This window comes from Lissotriton vulgaris, chromosome 2_2, assembly GCF_964263255.1.
Source record: "Lissotriton vulgaris chromosome 2_2, aLisVul1.2, whole genome shotgun sequence".
NCBI lineage: Eukaryota > Metazoa > Chordata > Amphibia > Caudata > Salamandridae > Lissotriton > Lissotriton vulgaris.
In genome coordinates, this window is record NC_141688.1 from 124,617,176 (window position 1) to 124,630,935 (window position 13,760).

General features: G+C 45.2%; 1 protein-coding gene across 2 annotated transcripts in view; it reads right to left on the bottom strand.

Moving 5' to 3' along the window:
* Nucleotides 1-13,760, bottom strand: part of ALPK3 (alpha kinase 3) — a 1,258,466-nt gene that overhangs the window by 219,053 nt on the left and 1,025,653 nt on the right. For both annotated transcript variants that reach the window (XM_086959428.1, XM_086959429.1), the window contains one exon: nucleotides 6,174-6,209. In XM_086959428.1, coding sequence (XP_086815554.1) covers nucleotides 6,174-6,209 — 36 coding nt within the window. The remainder of the gene's footprint in view (nucleotides 1-6,173; nucleotides 6,210-13,760) is intronic.

Below are 13,760 nucleotides of genomic sequence, written 5' to 3' on the forward strand. Positions count from 1 at the left end.
CGACGTCGACGGAAGACGTGACGCTGATTTCGACGATTTCGAACATACCGGAACTCTAGAAGAAGATCTGTCCCTCGAAGTCGACGGGGAACGATGTTTTCTCTTCTCCCCTCTTTCCTTATGTTCTTTCCGCTGAGAAGAAGGTTTCCTGGAGTGAAGTTCTTCTCTTCCACTCACGGTTTCACCTCTGTCATGCAGGAACTGAAGCCTGCTCTTCTCCCTCTCTCTTAAAATTCTGTTTGATAACTTGCTGCAATGGTAGCAAAGTTCTGGCTTGTGTGTAGATGGAAGACAAGCCACACAGACCGAATGAGGGTCTGATTTGGACATTTTTTTTCCACAGGCCGGGCACTTAATAAATAAGGCAGGCATTGTGACTGGAAAAAAAAGGTCAAAAAACCACAAAAATTGTTGAATTAGTCAGATAAAGACTAAAGATGTTGAGTAAAGACAAAAAATTGAAAGAACTACCAGAAAAAAGTGAAATAAAATCACCAACTGGCGAGCTCAATGCTCCAGGATCCTCACAGAAGGAGCCGGAAAAAAGAACTGACCTAACTGTCACCTGTGGTGCATGATGGGAGCCTGGAGGCTCATAGAGGTCTTAAAGGCACGGCGCCAGTTTTTTGTTCCTATTGTTACAATGCAGCCTATCTAGGCTAAAGCTGCCTCTATGGTCCTGCCTGTTTTACCTTTGAAAATAAAGGTGGTGTGTTTCAAAGACAACAAAGGCAGTGCTTTCTTCTTTGCATTTTCATATAATGTCATTTATATGTCTTTATTTCACAAATGTAAAGATTTGTTTCAGGCATTTGGGGGCAGTCTTTTGAGCCTAGTATGGTTATTTTGGGCTGCATATGTATAATGCATGTTATATATATATATATATATATATAGTTATTATATGTGTATTTATATGTATGTATATATATATATATATATATGTAGATATATACATATTATTGGCTATTGCTCCGGGGTCCCGCACGAGGGCGGGACTATTCAGTGCTTATGACTATTGATGAGTATCCCCTGGAAGAGAACGTCTGTTATAATCCTCCAACATGTACTGGAGATTAGAAATGAGGGAAAGCGGTATTTGTGCTGTGGGAACCTGTGTAGAATGTTCCTCCTCATGAAAGTGATGATCTTCCAGATCGTCATAATCCTGACACTTGATGACCAGTTATGAAGGACATTGAGCTGCCCGGAACCTAGCATCTTCCTCCTCATCAGAACCAGAGTCATGCTCCGAACACGTGGCAAATAGAGGTGATGGAGGCTGAGAGTGTCGCGGAAGCTGATCCAAAGACACATGACGACGCTGGTGCAGAGGGTCAACGGCAGGTTTTCCGGAGCCGGACGTGGAAACTGGCACCAGAGGTAGTGATGCAGAAGTAGCCGCCAACGATAGCACCACTGTCGACGGAACAACCAACAAAGCTACCGCCGACGAAGCCGTCGACGACGGGGCCGCCGTCGACTGAGCCGCCGCCGACGGAGCACCTGCCGACGAAGAGACTCTCTTCACAGACTAGGCCGACGAAGACTTGGACATCAACGAGACCCCCTTCTTAGATGATGACGAGGAAATAGGAATCGTCAACGAGTCTGGTTTGATCCTCACAGATACCAAAGTCGAAGCTGAAGACGTTGACGCATCCGCCGTCGACGACCTGCTGGCAGAAGTCGTCATCACTGTCGTCGTCGAAGAGCCAGAACCGTCAGATCTCATCGTCAGACAGATCGTCGACGATCCTGTCGACGATTTGGCATGTTTTTTGGCAGAAACATGCTCTGAAGGAGCCGTGGATGCCTGAGAGTCAGATATCGGGGCATAGGCGTAGCAGGAAGAGGTGGAGACACTGCAGGAGCCCCCTGGAGCTGAAGCTTCCTCTTTTTAAGGAAAGGAGAGGGCAATTCCTGCACACTGCTATGCTTAGAAGTGGCTCTAGACATCCCAGATACAAGACTTTCTGCATCAGAAACAGGGCCCTCCTTATCCTTTAGCCTCTGTAACCACAGAAGGAGACTCCCTTCTCTGTCTTTAAGAGTCTTGGTGGACAAAGTCCTGCAAATCTTACACTTGCCTACCTCATGTTCTGGATAGAGGCAGTAAAGACACTTCTTGTGAGGGTCTTTAGAGAAGAGCCGCAACTTCTCACAAGAAGCACATGGTCGAAAAAGAGATTTCTTACTTGAAGACATCCTAAAAGCTGAGAAATCCAAAAGGAAGTAGAGAAAACTGAGCAGAGCTCAGGAAGACTCCCTTCACACGACGTGCGGTAGAAAATCTGAGGGCCTGAGCCACTGGGGAGAAGGTTCTAGAGGGTGCTGATGCCTGATTGGCTGTAGTTTGGACTATCATAACAACATGGATAGGCTGGGAAGTGCCTTTTTTAAATTAAATTCTATGTGGTAATGCTAACCTATGGTACTTATGAGTTTTTGTGGTTTTGGGATGTATGTAATTATGTTTTTATATACATATATGAAATATGTTATTGCTATTTTATTTACCGTGGGGCTCCCACTTCGACGAAGTGGAATATTCAAGCATGTGAATCTATGAAAGACACCCCAATACTGGAGAATTGCACTTTTTATGAGGGTATTCAGAATGAAGTCTCTGTTTACCACAGGTCCCACAAGGTCTGAAGAGGGACTTGTTGGTTGTAGACATGATAAATCTGATTTCCTGAGAAGAAAAAGAGAAAAAACTGAGCAGAACTCAGGGAGACTCCCTTCACACGACGTGCGGTAGAAAATATGAGGGCCTGAGCCTCTGAGGAGAACATTCTAAGAGGGTGCTGGCGCCTGATTGGCTAAAGTTTGGACTAATCATAATGACTATGATATGTTATAGAAGTGACAAGTCTTTCTCTCTATGAAAACTCTATGGTTTTTTCTTTCTGTTATATATATGTATATATATAAATATATTAATATATAATATATATATATATATATATATATATATATATATATATATATATATATATATATATATAGATATAGATATAGATATATAGACTTATGTTATTACTGCATTGCTATGTTATGTGCCGTGGGACTCCCACTTCGACGACAGGGAATATTCAAGCATGTGAATCTATGAAAGACACCCCAATACTGGAGAATCACCCTAGACAGGCACCTGAACATGCAAAATCATATCAGCAATGCAACTAAGGGTGCTAAACACCAGATGAGGTTAATAAGAAATCTCATACCATTCCTTCCACGGGAAGACTTCAAATGGGCAGGTCAAGCTCTAGTATTAGCCAAGGTTAGCCTACGGTAGTTCCACTCTCTGTGGTATCCTCAAACAAAACTTGGCTCCACTTACAGCTTCCATTAATGCTGCAGCCAGACTGATTACTGGTACAAAAAGAAATGATCACTTATCCCCAGCCTTAAAATCCCTAAACTGGCTACCTTACAAAGCTAGAATACAACTAAAGAACGCTTGCTTGACTCACAAAGCACTACACTTCAAAACCTCCAACTATCTGGCTCACAAATTAGAATTATCACGGGGTGGCCATCTGTCTCGAAGTGCAAACTCACTGATCCTGAAACCAAAATGCTCCTGAAATCATAGGTCTTCCACAAAAACAAAATGAGTAGAGCATTCTCTGGCATGACACCAAAGATTTGGAATTCCACTGGAAGTCTGTTGAATCCCATCCACGCGTCCTTCAAAAAAGAAGTGAAAAAAAATCCTAATGCTGAAGTTCCTGCCCTCAAGTCCCTGGCTAAGCTGCTGCAATACCACCCTCCTCTCTGATGCTATGACTGTCCATTACACGGTTGTACTTCTTGGTTTAACAGTGTGAGCAGGCCATTGTACATCTTTGTATGGTATTTTTGGAATGTTTTTCTTCCATTACCAGATCGTTGTATTTTACATGTGTGTAATCCAGTGATTAATAGTGTTGGCAGGCTATGATCTAACTGGCACCGTGTAACTTGCCTGTTCTTCTCCATTATTGGATCTGTTGGGATTAGTTTTTAAATGTTCTGAATCGCGCCAATATAATGTACTCGTCTTGAACCTAATTGTAATGATTGCTTTTGTCCCACATTTGTATCCTACTTACCCCAACTGTGAAGCTATACAAAACTAAACAAAATAAATGAATAAATAAATATGTTCTCTCAGTTACAGATGTACTTGCATGATGGCTTGGCAGTTCTGGTTCAAATAACTTAATAACAGAGCAAACTATGAGCTTGATAAGAGAAACAGAAAAAATCTCTAAGGGTCTTCTAGAGGGTGATGAGATAAGTAGTGATAATATAGCAGTCTGCCCCCAGATCGCTTCGAGGTGGGGGAGATCGGTATCCACGCCAGTGCATATTGCATAGTGTTGCCCTTGGTCTCAGGCATATAGTGGGGGCCAGTGATGAAGGAATGGGGGAGAAGAGGAAGTGGAACCTGCACTCAACCAAATGTTATGTTATGTTATGTTATCGGTATTTGTTATGCGCACAGCTGCTCCAGCAAAAGAGCGTCCTGGCGCAGTGACAAGGTTAGTATTATAAATAGGTTACTATTCGGTTTGTAAGGGGATTCCAAAGGTGGAGGTGCTGTCAGGTGTTCCCTGGAGATCCGAGAGCAGGGCATCCCACGCATGTGCTATAGGCGTTCCCGCAATCGGTGCGCTTCTTCGCGTCGGAGTGTGGCAGCTTCAGCTCTGCTCCGCGTAGTCACTCCCGCCTGCCAGCTTCTGCTCTTGCCTGCTGTTACCACAGACAATTTATTTTGCTGAAAGTGGAACTTAGGTACAACTGTCACAACAATGAAAGCACACGCAAATAGCAATAGATGCATTGTATATGAACGGTCAGCGACCAAGAAGTCAGTATCGGCTGGCATGACTCACGAGTAGGGACGATTCAGAAAAGGGGGTGGTGATGAACAGAGTGTCTGAATTAAGCAGACCACTCTTACCCAGTCCAAAGATCAGGGCTTGATCCATCACCGTTATTTAGCTCACTGCACCATCCCAGCTCAGAACCTGGCTATATGCAAATCAGTCTGTCCACCATAAGCGTGGAAGGGTATACTCAGATGTGAGTCCCTTGCACATTGCACCATCAGGATTCAAGCAAGCCGGGCCGACGACGGCTGAAATGCCAGAAACCGGTCCCCGGAAGCTTGTTTCCTTCCCAGTACAAGAATTGGCTTGGTAGTTTGGTTTGCCCTGTTCCCATCATGCACTGGGACAGGAACAGACTAATTTTTCTGAATCACGAGTAGGGAGGCGACAGGGGAGTCCGGGGGCTGTGGGGGGAAAGGGAGTTACCTGGGGGTAGTGATTGCGGAAGGGAAGGAATTAAATTACATTTCTTTTGAATCACTTGCCTTACCGCCACCTGGTCCTGCCTCGCTGCTATTGCTCTCCTGCTTCCGATTTCAGGAACAGGTAGCAAGCAGACAGGCTCCCTCCCCTAAGCCAATCACAATGCTGCAATAGTCTGAGACTCGAGACAGAGAGCTAGAGCGCCAGGGGCTGTAGGGGTGGCCCTGTTCTCCATGCATGCTGTAATGCAGCCTGCATGGAGAAGTGGGAAAGTGTGCATGACTGGTTTGGGCGGCCCGAGAAGGCTGACCAAACAGTCACTGCGTACTTTTACTAGTGGGAAAACCACTCCTCCTCTGCTCGCAGAGCTGAGGAGCCCCACCCACCCACAAAGAGGCCAAACATAAAATGATTATAACTGAAAGTTATTATAATTTTATGTTTTTGCTTCTTCACTGCTTGAAAGCAGTGGGGCGACGCTCCTCCGCCATAGCGGGGGAACCACCCATGCAGAAGTTGCTATTGACATGTCACACAAAAACATACTGCACTAATGTTTTCTGGAAGATTTATTTTTAACACAGAGTCCATAGCATATCAGGAAAGATTTGGGGGGTGACTAAAAGCAAATTCAAGAGGTGTTTTTCCGAGTCAGAGGTGAATGTACTTCATATGCACCTTCCAAGATGATTTTGTTTCATTTTAGGCTGCTACTCTAAAAAACTGGGGTTAAAATTTATCACCCCATGTGTACACATTTAAAAATAGTGTTTTTCAAACAGAAATGCCAACCAAAAATACTGATACATATGGCTATATTTATGATTTTCCAAAGGAAACAGTGTTCTTTATAACATAGTTTACCTTCAGTTTCTTCCCTTGTGATAAATCCCGATATCGCTGCAAAAAAATAAAAATGTATTATTATAACTTGCAACTCTTCAATGTTCTTTCAGTGCATTAACAAAACAATGCAGCAAACATTATAAAAACAAACTATTTTATAATACAGAATACAGCGATGAACAAAAAATAACCACGTTTTTGTTACTAATCTTTTCCAATTTTTTTTATATAGCGTGAGCTTGACCCGCTAAAGTATCGAGTACAAAGCACCAGTTGCGTTACATGAGGACACATTCATTTTTGATAGGCACGGGGAGATTGAGTGATTTTCCCAGTATCACAGGATATTCAGCGTTATTGCTGAGACTCGAACCCGGTTCCTCAGCTTCGAGATCGACCGCCCTAGGCGTTAGGCCAACTCCTCTCCCCAATTTTGTATTATACCATTAATTTGCATAGCCCAATCTAGTCTGTATCTGTTATTCCCCTATTTTTACAAAGCACTTAATGAACTGGTGATAACATATATCATAAGCATTATTTTATATGTAAAATCCACAAGATATTGAAATATTCCAGTTAGATCTGTTCAATAAGTTGTTGCGGATGACATGTACTACTGGCTGAAAGCTTCACAACCAGTTTCCTAGATATGAGTAACTTGTCAGGGCTCACTAGGTAAAGGAGCACCTGATTTCCTCATCTATGGCAGTTCTATTGAGATCCAATTTTCCAATGCTATAGTTTACGGTTTTGCAGGTCTTTTAGCAGATGTGTATTTCTTAATTTTTAGGTCTCGCACCTGGCGATGCAGCGCGAAGCGCTGTAGCCAGCAAGACCTATTGTCGTTGACTTGGCTCTCAAGGGAGACAGGAGATGGGCATGCGCAGGCTCAGGCCGGACTGGAAATGTGGACGATCGCGTAAACACCTAGCATCCACTGTGACTGAGCCGTTGCTGTTCATTCACTCTCACTTTCAATGTTAAACATGTAAAGCTGGCGCCCCTTCCTGCAAGCCGCACGCAATTGTACGTTAAAGTTGTTTTTGTGCACCCGATTAAACGTGAAAAGAATGGTCTAATGATTCTAATTTTCTAGTTGCTGCGTTTTTCCCATTTGCACATTGTTCTCACGATGATTGCAATGTAAATATCGTTTGCACAACGCTTTTCAGGGCGCCGACAGCAGATTTTTTCAGACGGCAGAGCGCGCACTGCAAGACATGACGAGAGCCACTGGCTTAGTGCTAAATACATATGTGCCGTGGCCCGATCATGCAACCCCTTGCGTCTAGAGTCTCGGCGCTGGGAGTGTTCTGACTGCCCTGGAAAAGTGTGCACGCGCCCTTTACTTTTATGCTGAACTGCGCGCCTTTTCATTTATTACATACTCTTGTAAAGGATGCACCACTCAGTGCTTGCGTTCACGGAGCCCAGGTGGAACTTCCCCGTCAGCCATGAGCATACTTGAAAATTCTTCAAGGAACAGTTCTCTTAGAAATTAACACTCGCAAAGCGACGCTAGACAATATGTTTGTCCACCTACATTTTTTAAAGAACCCTTAGTGAATAGGCTCGTACTGCGGCTAGAAAACAATCACAGGGTGGTGAGGCGCTTTGCTTCAGTGCACTTTGTCGTAGCAGCGCGGCGCTCGCAGGCACAGCAGTGCCGTCACTCACCCGCCTTGGTCGCCTCCCAGTAGCTCTCCTCGGGCAGGCAGGTTCCTCGGGCGTGTAGCATGGAGTGCAGGGGCTGCTTTTTTTTTGTTGTGCAGCACTCCTCAAGCACAGCGGCGAAGACCGCAGGCGCCGCCACTGGGCATGAGCCGCAGGGCACGCCAATGTGCAAGCACACAGCGTGTCCCTACAACGCGCGCATCGCGTTCTTTCACTTTCCCTCCCCCGGTTGGCTCCGCGGAGACAGCTTGTGCACACTACTGAGAACATCATTTTTGCCTGCAGCGTAAGAAACATTCTCGCATGTGGCCTGGCTTCGGCTGCATACCACTTTAAAGGAATAAACAACAGAGCTACGGAAGCTGTTTTCGGCACTGCGGCCGAGAGTTCCAACAGAATGGACATCTCGCCCGATAGGAGACCAAGAACATGTTGCAATTTCGGGCACCGAGACCCCACCAAGTGCGTCATGGGCAACACCCAGCCTCGCTTCCCACGAACCAGTCCTCCAGATAAGTCACCAATGTTTGAACAAGACATGCTCAGCCTTCGGCCCTTTGCAACTGCCCCATTAACATATTCCTCCTCACCTTAACACATCTCAAAGCCAGGCTGACTGAAGGTGTCACACATGACACTGACCACTTGGCAGCTGTTTTTTTTTGTAACTACAAATCAACTCCAATAGTGGGTAAATAATGAAGGAGAACTTGCATAATTTGCCCCTATATTTCCTTAGGCATTCAGACTGGTTTACTGTTATGCATACTTTGTGTCTCACAGCAGTAAATGGCAGTGGTGCATTTTGGGACATGTAGTCTAGTTTTACTTCAAATGAACCCACTGGACTATCGCACCTAAAACTCTGATATGTAAGGGAAAAGTCTAGAACTGGAAACATGATTCTTAGGGTAATTTGAGCCACATCATCTTACGTTATACAGTAGTAAGCTCAAATTGTACATTAGGAACATCCATAAACCAGCCAACAGTATGGCCTATTGAAGGTGTGTGGGAAAATGAACGTGTTCACCGCTGCCCTAGTAGTAACCTAGAGAATGGTTTCCTAAGGTGGCCCAGGTAGAGGTCACAGCGCAGTCAAGCTCGATAGCTCCTACTGCTAATCTAACTGTTGCTTGATCCTTTTCTAGTCTATCAGTTTGCATTATATGGCGTTAGTGTCCTTAAATTACATGTCTAACTTACTTCATTTACCTGAAATTCAGTACTTAAGTGCCCTACAAAAAATTACTCAAGAGTCCCTCCTTAGTACCACCTTGTCTTCATTTGCAACCTCCCATCAGGATTGCCCTTTTACTTCGGTTGTTACACTGTACGTCTTTTTTAGTATGTGAGCACTATTTTTTTAAATGAGTTTCTCCTAATGCAGGCACAACATGCTTTCCTGCAACATTCAGCGCGCAATGCACGCTTTAACTTTCTGAGCAGCCCGGGACAATGGCGGTCGCTTCGTTAAATATGTATTGCATTTACAAGAGTTTGAGCTATTGGCATTGTAGATGACAATGCCTTTTATTTATGTGTTAATTAGCAAAACACATAAATAAAAGGCATTGTCATTTACAATGCCAATAGGTTAAACTCTCGCAAATGCGAGACCTATTGCATTGCAAATGCTTGTTATCTTAGCATAGAAGTCAGCTTTAGAAAAAAGTCTGGTGGTCTATATTTGAAAATCTCTAGTAATCAAAGGAAGCCTCGGTTGCATTACATTTGTTAAATCTATTTTATGTTGTATTTTAACTGTCTTGGCCCAGGTGGAAATTTTGGTTTACGAGATGCCTGTTTGAACTATTGTGTAATATACTTTATTGTATTAACTTGTTTCTTTTATGGTCCACATAATTTGTGCTGAATAAAGTCTTTTTGACCGACTGAGGAATTATAATGTGTGTACCTCTCAACAATAAACATTTTGTTGACTGAAAGTTCATTTTACATTTCTTTAAACGCCGACATTTCTTCTTACAACCCTCCTTTGGAGAATCCACTTATTCCCTTTTTGTCATCAGGATGATTTCCTGCAGTGTAACATCTTCGGTAGTCACTTTAAATAATACTGCTTCCATTACTCTGTCTAAAGTTGATTGTCGAATTATATATTTAACTTATTCTTCTAGCGTCAAACTCTTTTGTGTTACTTTAAGGTGATGATATGACACATAATCAGTTGGGCTGTAGCCTTTTCCTGGTTTGTATACGATTTTGTAGTCATATTTCCTAAGATGTATATCCCCTCTTTCAAACTTTAAAAACACTTATTTTCGGTCATTTAGACCATCAAAGTGCAAGTGCAATATGCTTTTACAGCTTTTACAGTACATTGAGACAATCTTTGATACCCGATCACCAACCCAAATATCTTATTTTACACAAATACACTCTGTAGGCCAGTACCCCTATTAAATAAACAAAGACACGTCAGCACAAGCAGAGTGCCCTGTTAAAAATATACTAACATTACACTAATATAAAATTGTTATATTTTATTTTTATAAAACGTTAATAGGGCACTTTCTAAAAGTACAGATAATAAGAATCAGTTAAAAAAGTGGACCACACCCTATTTAAAAACAATAAATAATTATCATCTTAGGCCTGTAGGTTAATAACCAAAAATGACTTGTGTGCGCACCACATGGAAAATAGGAAGCACCACAACGCGAATACAATGGGCATTTGGGTGTCGTATTTCAGGAGCCTAAATGCCTCTACACAGTACTTGGACCCCAGGTTTCTACATAATTGTATCAACTAATGGTGTCTGGCTTTTTTTGTAGCAGGGGCAAAAGAAAAATGCATGCAACTTTGACTCCTCTACGTTGCTACAGGCCGGACAACCTAGTGGGGTTGCGCCTGACCATTTGTTAGAAAATGCAGGCAGAGGGAAAACACCATGCTTGATTTGCAAATATAATTTCTTAGCAAGTGCGGGTTGTAGGTCGTCCAAGGCAGGCTCTAGGATATACTGGTCTTTTACTTTAATAAATGCAGATGTTAGTGTGCCTGTTACTGAGCTCTCCTGATGGTGCGCCAGTCCAAATCAGTTCCTTCCTGGAAATTGTGGGACATTCTACCTCAGGGTTATACTATAGGGTCGGTCTGCACATATCCTAACTCTGCCCTATACAGAGCCAGTTCCGGGGTTACCTGTAAGCGACGCCAAAAAGTTAGGGGTCAGAGAGCAATTTCGTCTGCAATTGGTTTCACCCCTAAGTCCGGGCACAGCGGTGTGAGAGAGGAGGTGGGGAGGAGACCAAATAGCTGTCTAAAACAAATGTTCTCGGTCTCGGTGATATTTCTAAGAGAACAATGACCCCAGAGTTAAGCCCCATACATTGCAGCATCCCTTGCTTGCACTTTATAGATCTCCACCAGAGGTCAGATAGGTTTGTGACAGGATATCCTAAACAGGTTGGTCACTCGCCCGTGGTTTGAGCTAGCTTTAGGCATGTTTTATTAATTTGTGTCCCCCAAGCCATTTTTTTGGTTAGAGTGACCCCAAGATACTCGAATACGGGCACCCTCTCCAGCGGGATGCCGTGCAAGCAGGGATTCAGTAGAGTTGAACTGGCTGGATTGAAGACCATATATTTAGTTTTCTGGATGTTAATCTCCAACCCCCTGCATTTGCAAAAGGCATCAAAGCTGTCAAGGATCCTTTGGATGGCCGTGGGTGAAATTGAGAGCAAGAGGGTGTGGTTGGCAAACATCACTGCTGGCACCTTGCTGTTCGCTAGCTTGGGTTTATCAATATCCTTTCCCATATTCAGCGTGTCAGCAAGTGCATTTATGTAGAGACAAAACAAGTGGTTCTGGTCGCTATAGTGTCAGGACAAGACAGAAAAGTCGGCAACCCTAAGCCACATCCTTGTGTCTACCAAAATGTAGTCTAGGATGGAGGATTGCCCTGTCCTATTAAAAGTGTTCCCCTGGGGTGTCCGATTTTGTTCGACCATTACATGCCATTAAGGAGTGGTTTAGAGGAAAAGATTTGATCTGGAGCACCAGTGGAGTCCAGGCCCTGACTGGTGAAATGTTTGCTCAGGAATTGCCCAGTGCAGGTCTTCTTCGCTGGTTGTCCCTCCATTGAACTCATTCATGGGCTCGAACTGGCAGTTAAAATCGCCACCAATTACCAACCAGGGATCAATCAATTCTCAACAACATTTGTAGAGCGCACTACATAACTGTGAGGGTCTCAAGGCACTAGGGGAGGAGGGGGCGCTACTGATCGAACAGCCAGGTCTTGAGTAGCCTCCTGAAGGTCAGCAGGTCTTTGGTCTGTCGTAGGTTCAGTGGGAGCGTGTTCCAGGTCTTGGCGGCGAGGTGGGAGAAGGAGCTCCCGCAGGTGGTTTTCCTTCGGAAGCGTGGGACGGTGGCGAATGCGAGGTTGGCGGAGGGGAGCTGGCGGTTGGGGGTGTAGAAGGAAAGTCGTTTGTTGAGGTAGGCTGGGCCAGTCTTGTGGAGTGCCTTGTGTGCGTGGATGAGGAGTTTGAAGGATATCCTCTTGTTGACATGCATCCAGTGCAGGTGTCACAGGTGGGGGGTGGCGTGGTACGTCGAGGATCAGTTGTGCCTAGGCGTTATGGATGCGTTGCAGTCGTTTGATGAGCTTGGTCGAGGCTCCTGCATAGAGGGCATTTCCATAGTCAAGTCTGCTATTGACAGGGCCTGGGTGACTGTTCTTCTTGTTTCTTTCGGGATCCACCTGAAGATTTTGCAGAGCATGCAGAGGGTGTTGAAGCAGGAGGAGGAGATGGCGTTGACTTGCTTGGTCATGGAGAGCGTTGAGTCAAGGATGATTCCCAGGTTGCGTTCGTGGTCGGTGGGTGTTGGGTGTTGGGGCTGCCCCCAGTGCCGTCGGCCACAAGGAGTCGTCCCAGGCTGAGGGATTGGAGCCGAGGATGAGGACATCCGTTTTGTCCGTGTTCAGCTTCAGTAGGCTGGTCTTCATCCAGTCAGCAATGACCTTCATTCCTTCATGGAGGTTGGCTTTGGCGGAGATAGGGTCCTTGGTGAGGGAGAGGATCAGTTGAGTGTCGTCGGCGTAGGAGATTATGTTGAGGTCGTGCTGTTGGTTGACGTGTGCGAGCGGGTTCATGTAAATGTTGAACAGTGTCGGGCTGATGGAAGAGCCCTGGGGGACACTGCAAATGATCTCTGGGGTTTCAGATCGGAATGGGGGGAGGCGGACGCTCTGAGTTCTGCCGGAGAGGAAGGAGGTGGTCCTTTCGAGGGCTCTGTCTCGGATCCCTACGGCATGGAGGCGTGCGAGGAGTGTGCGGTGGCATACGGTGTCGAAGGCGGCGGAGAGGTCCAGGAGGATGAGGGCTGTAGTCTTACCGTTGTCCAGCAGTATCCTGATGTCATCAGTGGCAGCGATGAGGGCAGTCTCAGTGCTGTGGTTGCTGCGGAATCCTGACTGGGAAGGGTCCAGGATTCTGTTTTCTTCGAGGTATCAGGTTAGCTGTCTGTTGATGGTCTTCTCGATGACCTTGGCCGGGAACTGGAGCAGAGAGATGGGCCGGAAATTCTTGAGGTCTCTAGGGTCAGCCTTGGGTTTTTTGAGCAGGGCTCTGATCTCGGCGTGTTTCCAGCTTTCTGGGAAGGTCGCAGTCTCGAGGGAGAGATTGATGACATTGCGCAGGTGGGATGGGATGGAGCTGCTGGCTTTGTTGAAGATGTGGCGCGGGAATGGGTCTGACGGAGAGCCGGAGTGGATTGTCCTCATGGTCTTGATGGTGTAATTTATGCTCACGCTGGTCCATGCTAGCAGGAGGTCGTGGTCGATGTTGTGCAGAGAGACTCTTGTGTTGCTGTCTGGGTGTTGAAGCTGTCGTGGATGTCTGCTATCTTGCGGTGGAAGAAAGTGGAGAGGGAGTCACACAGGGCTTGGGACGGCGG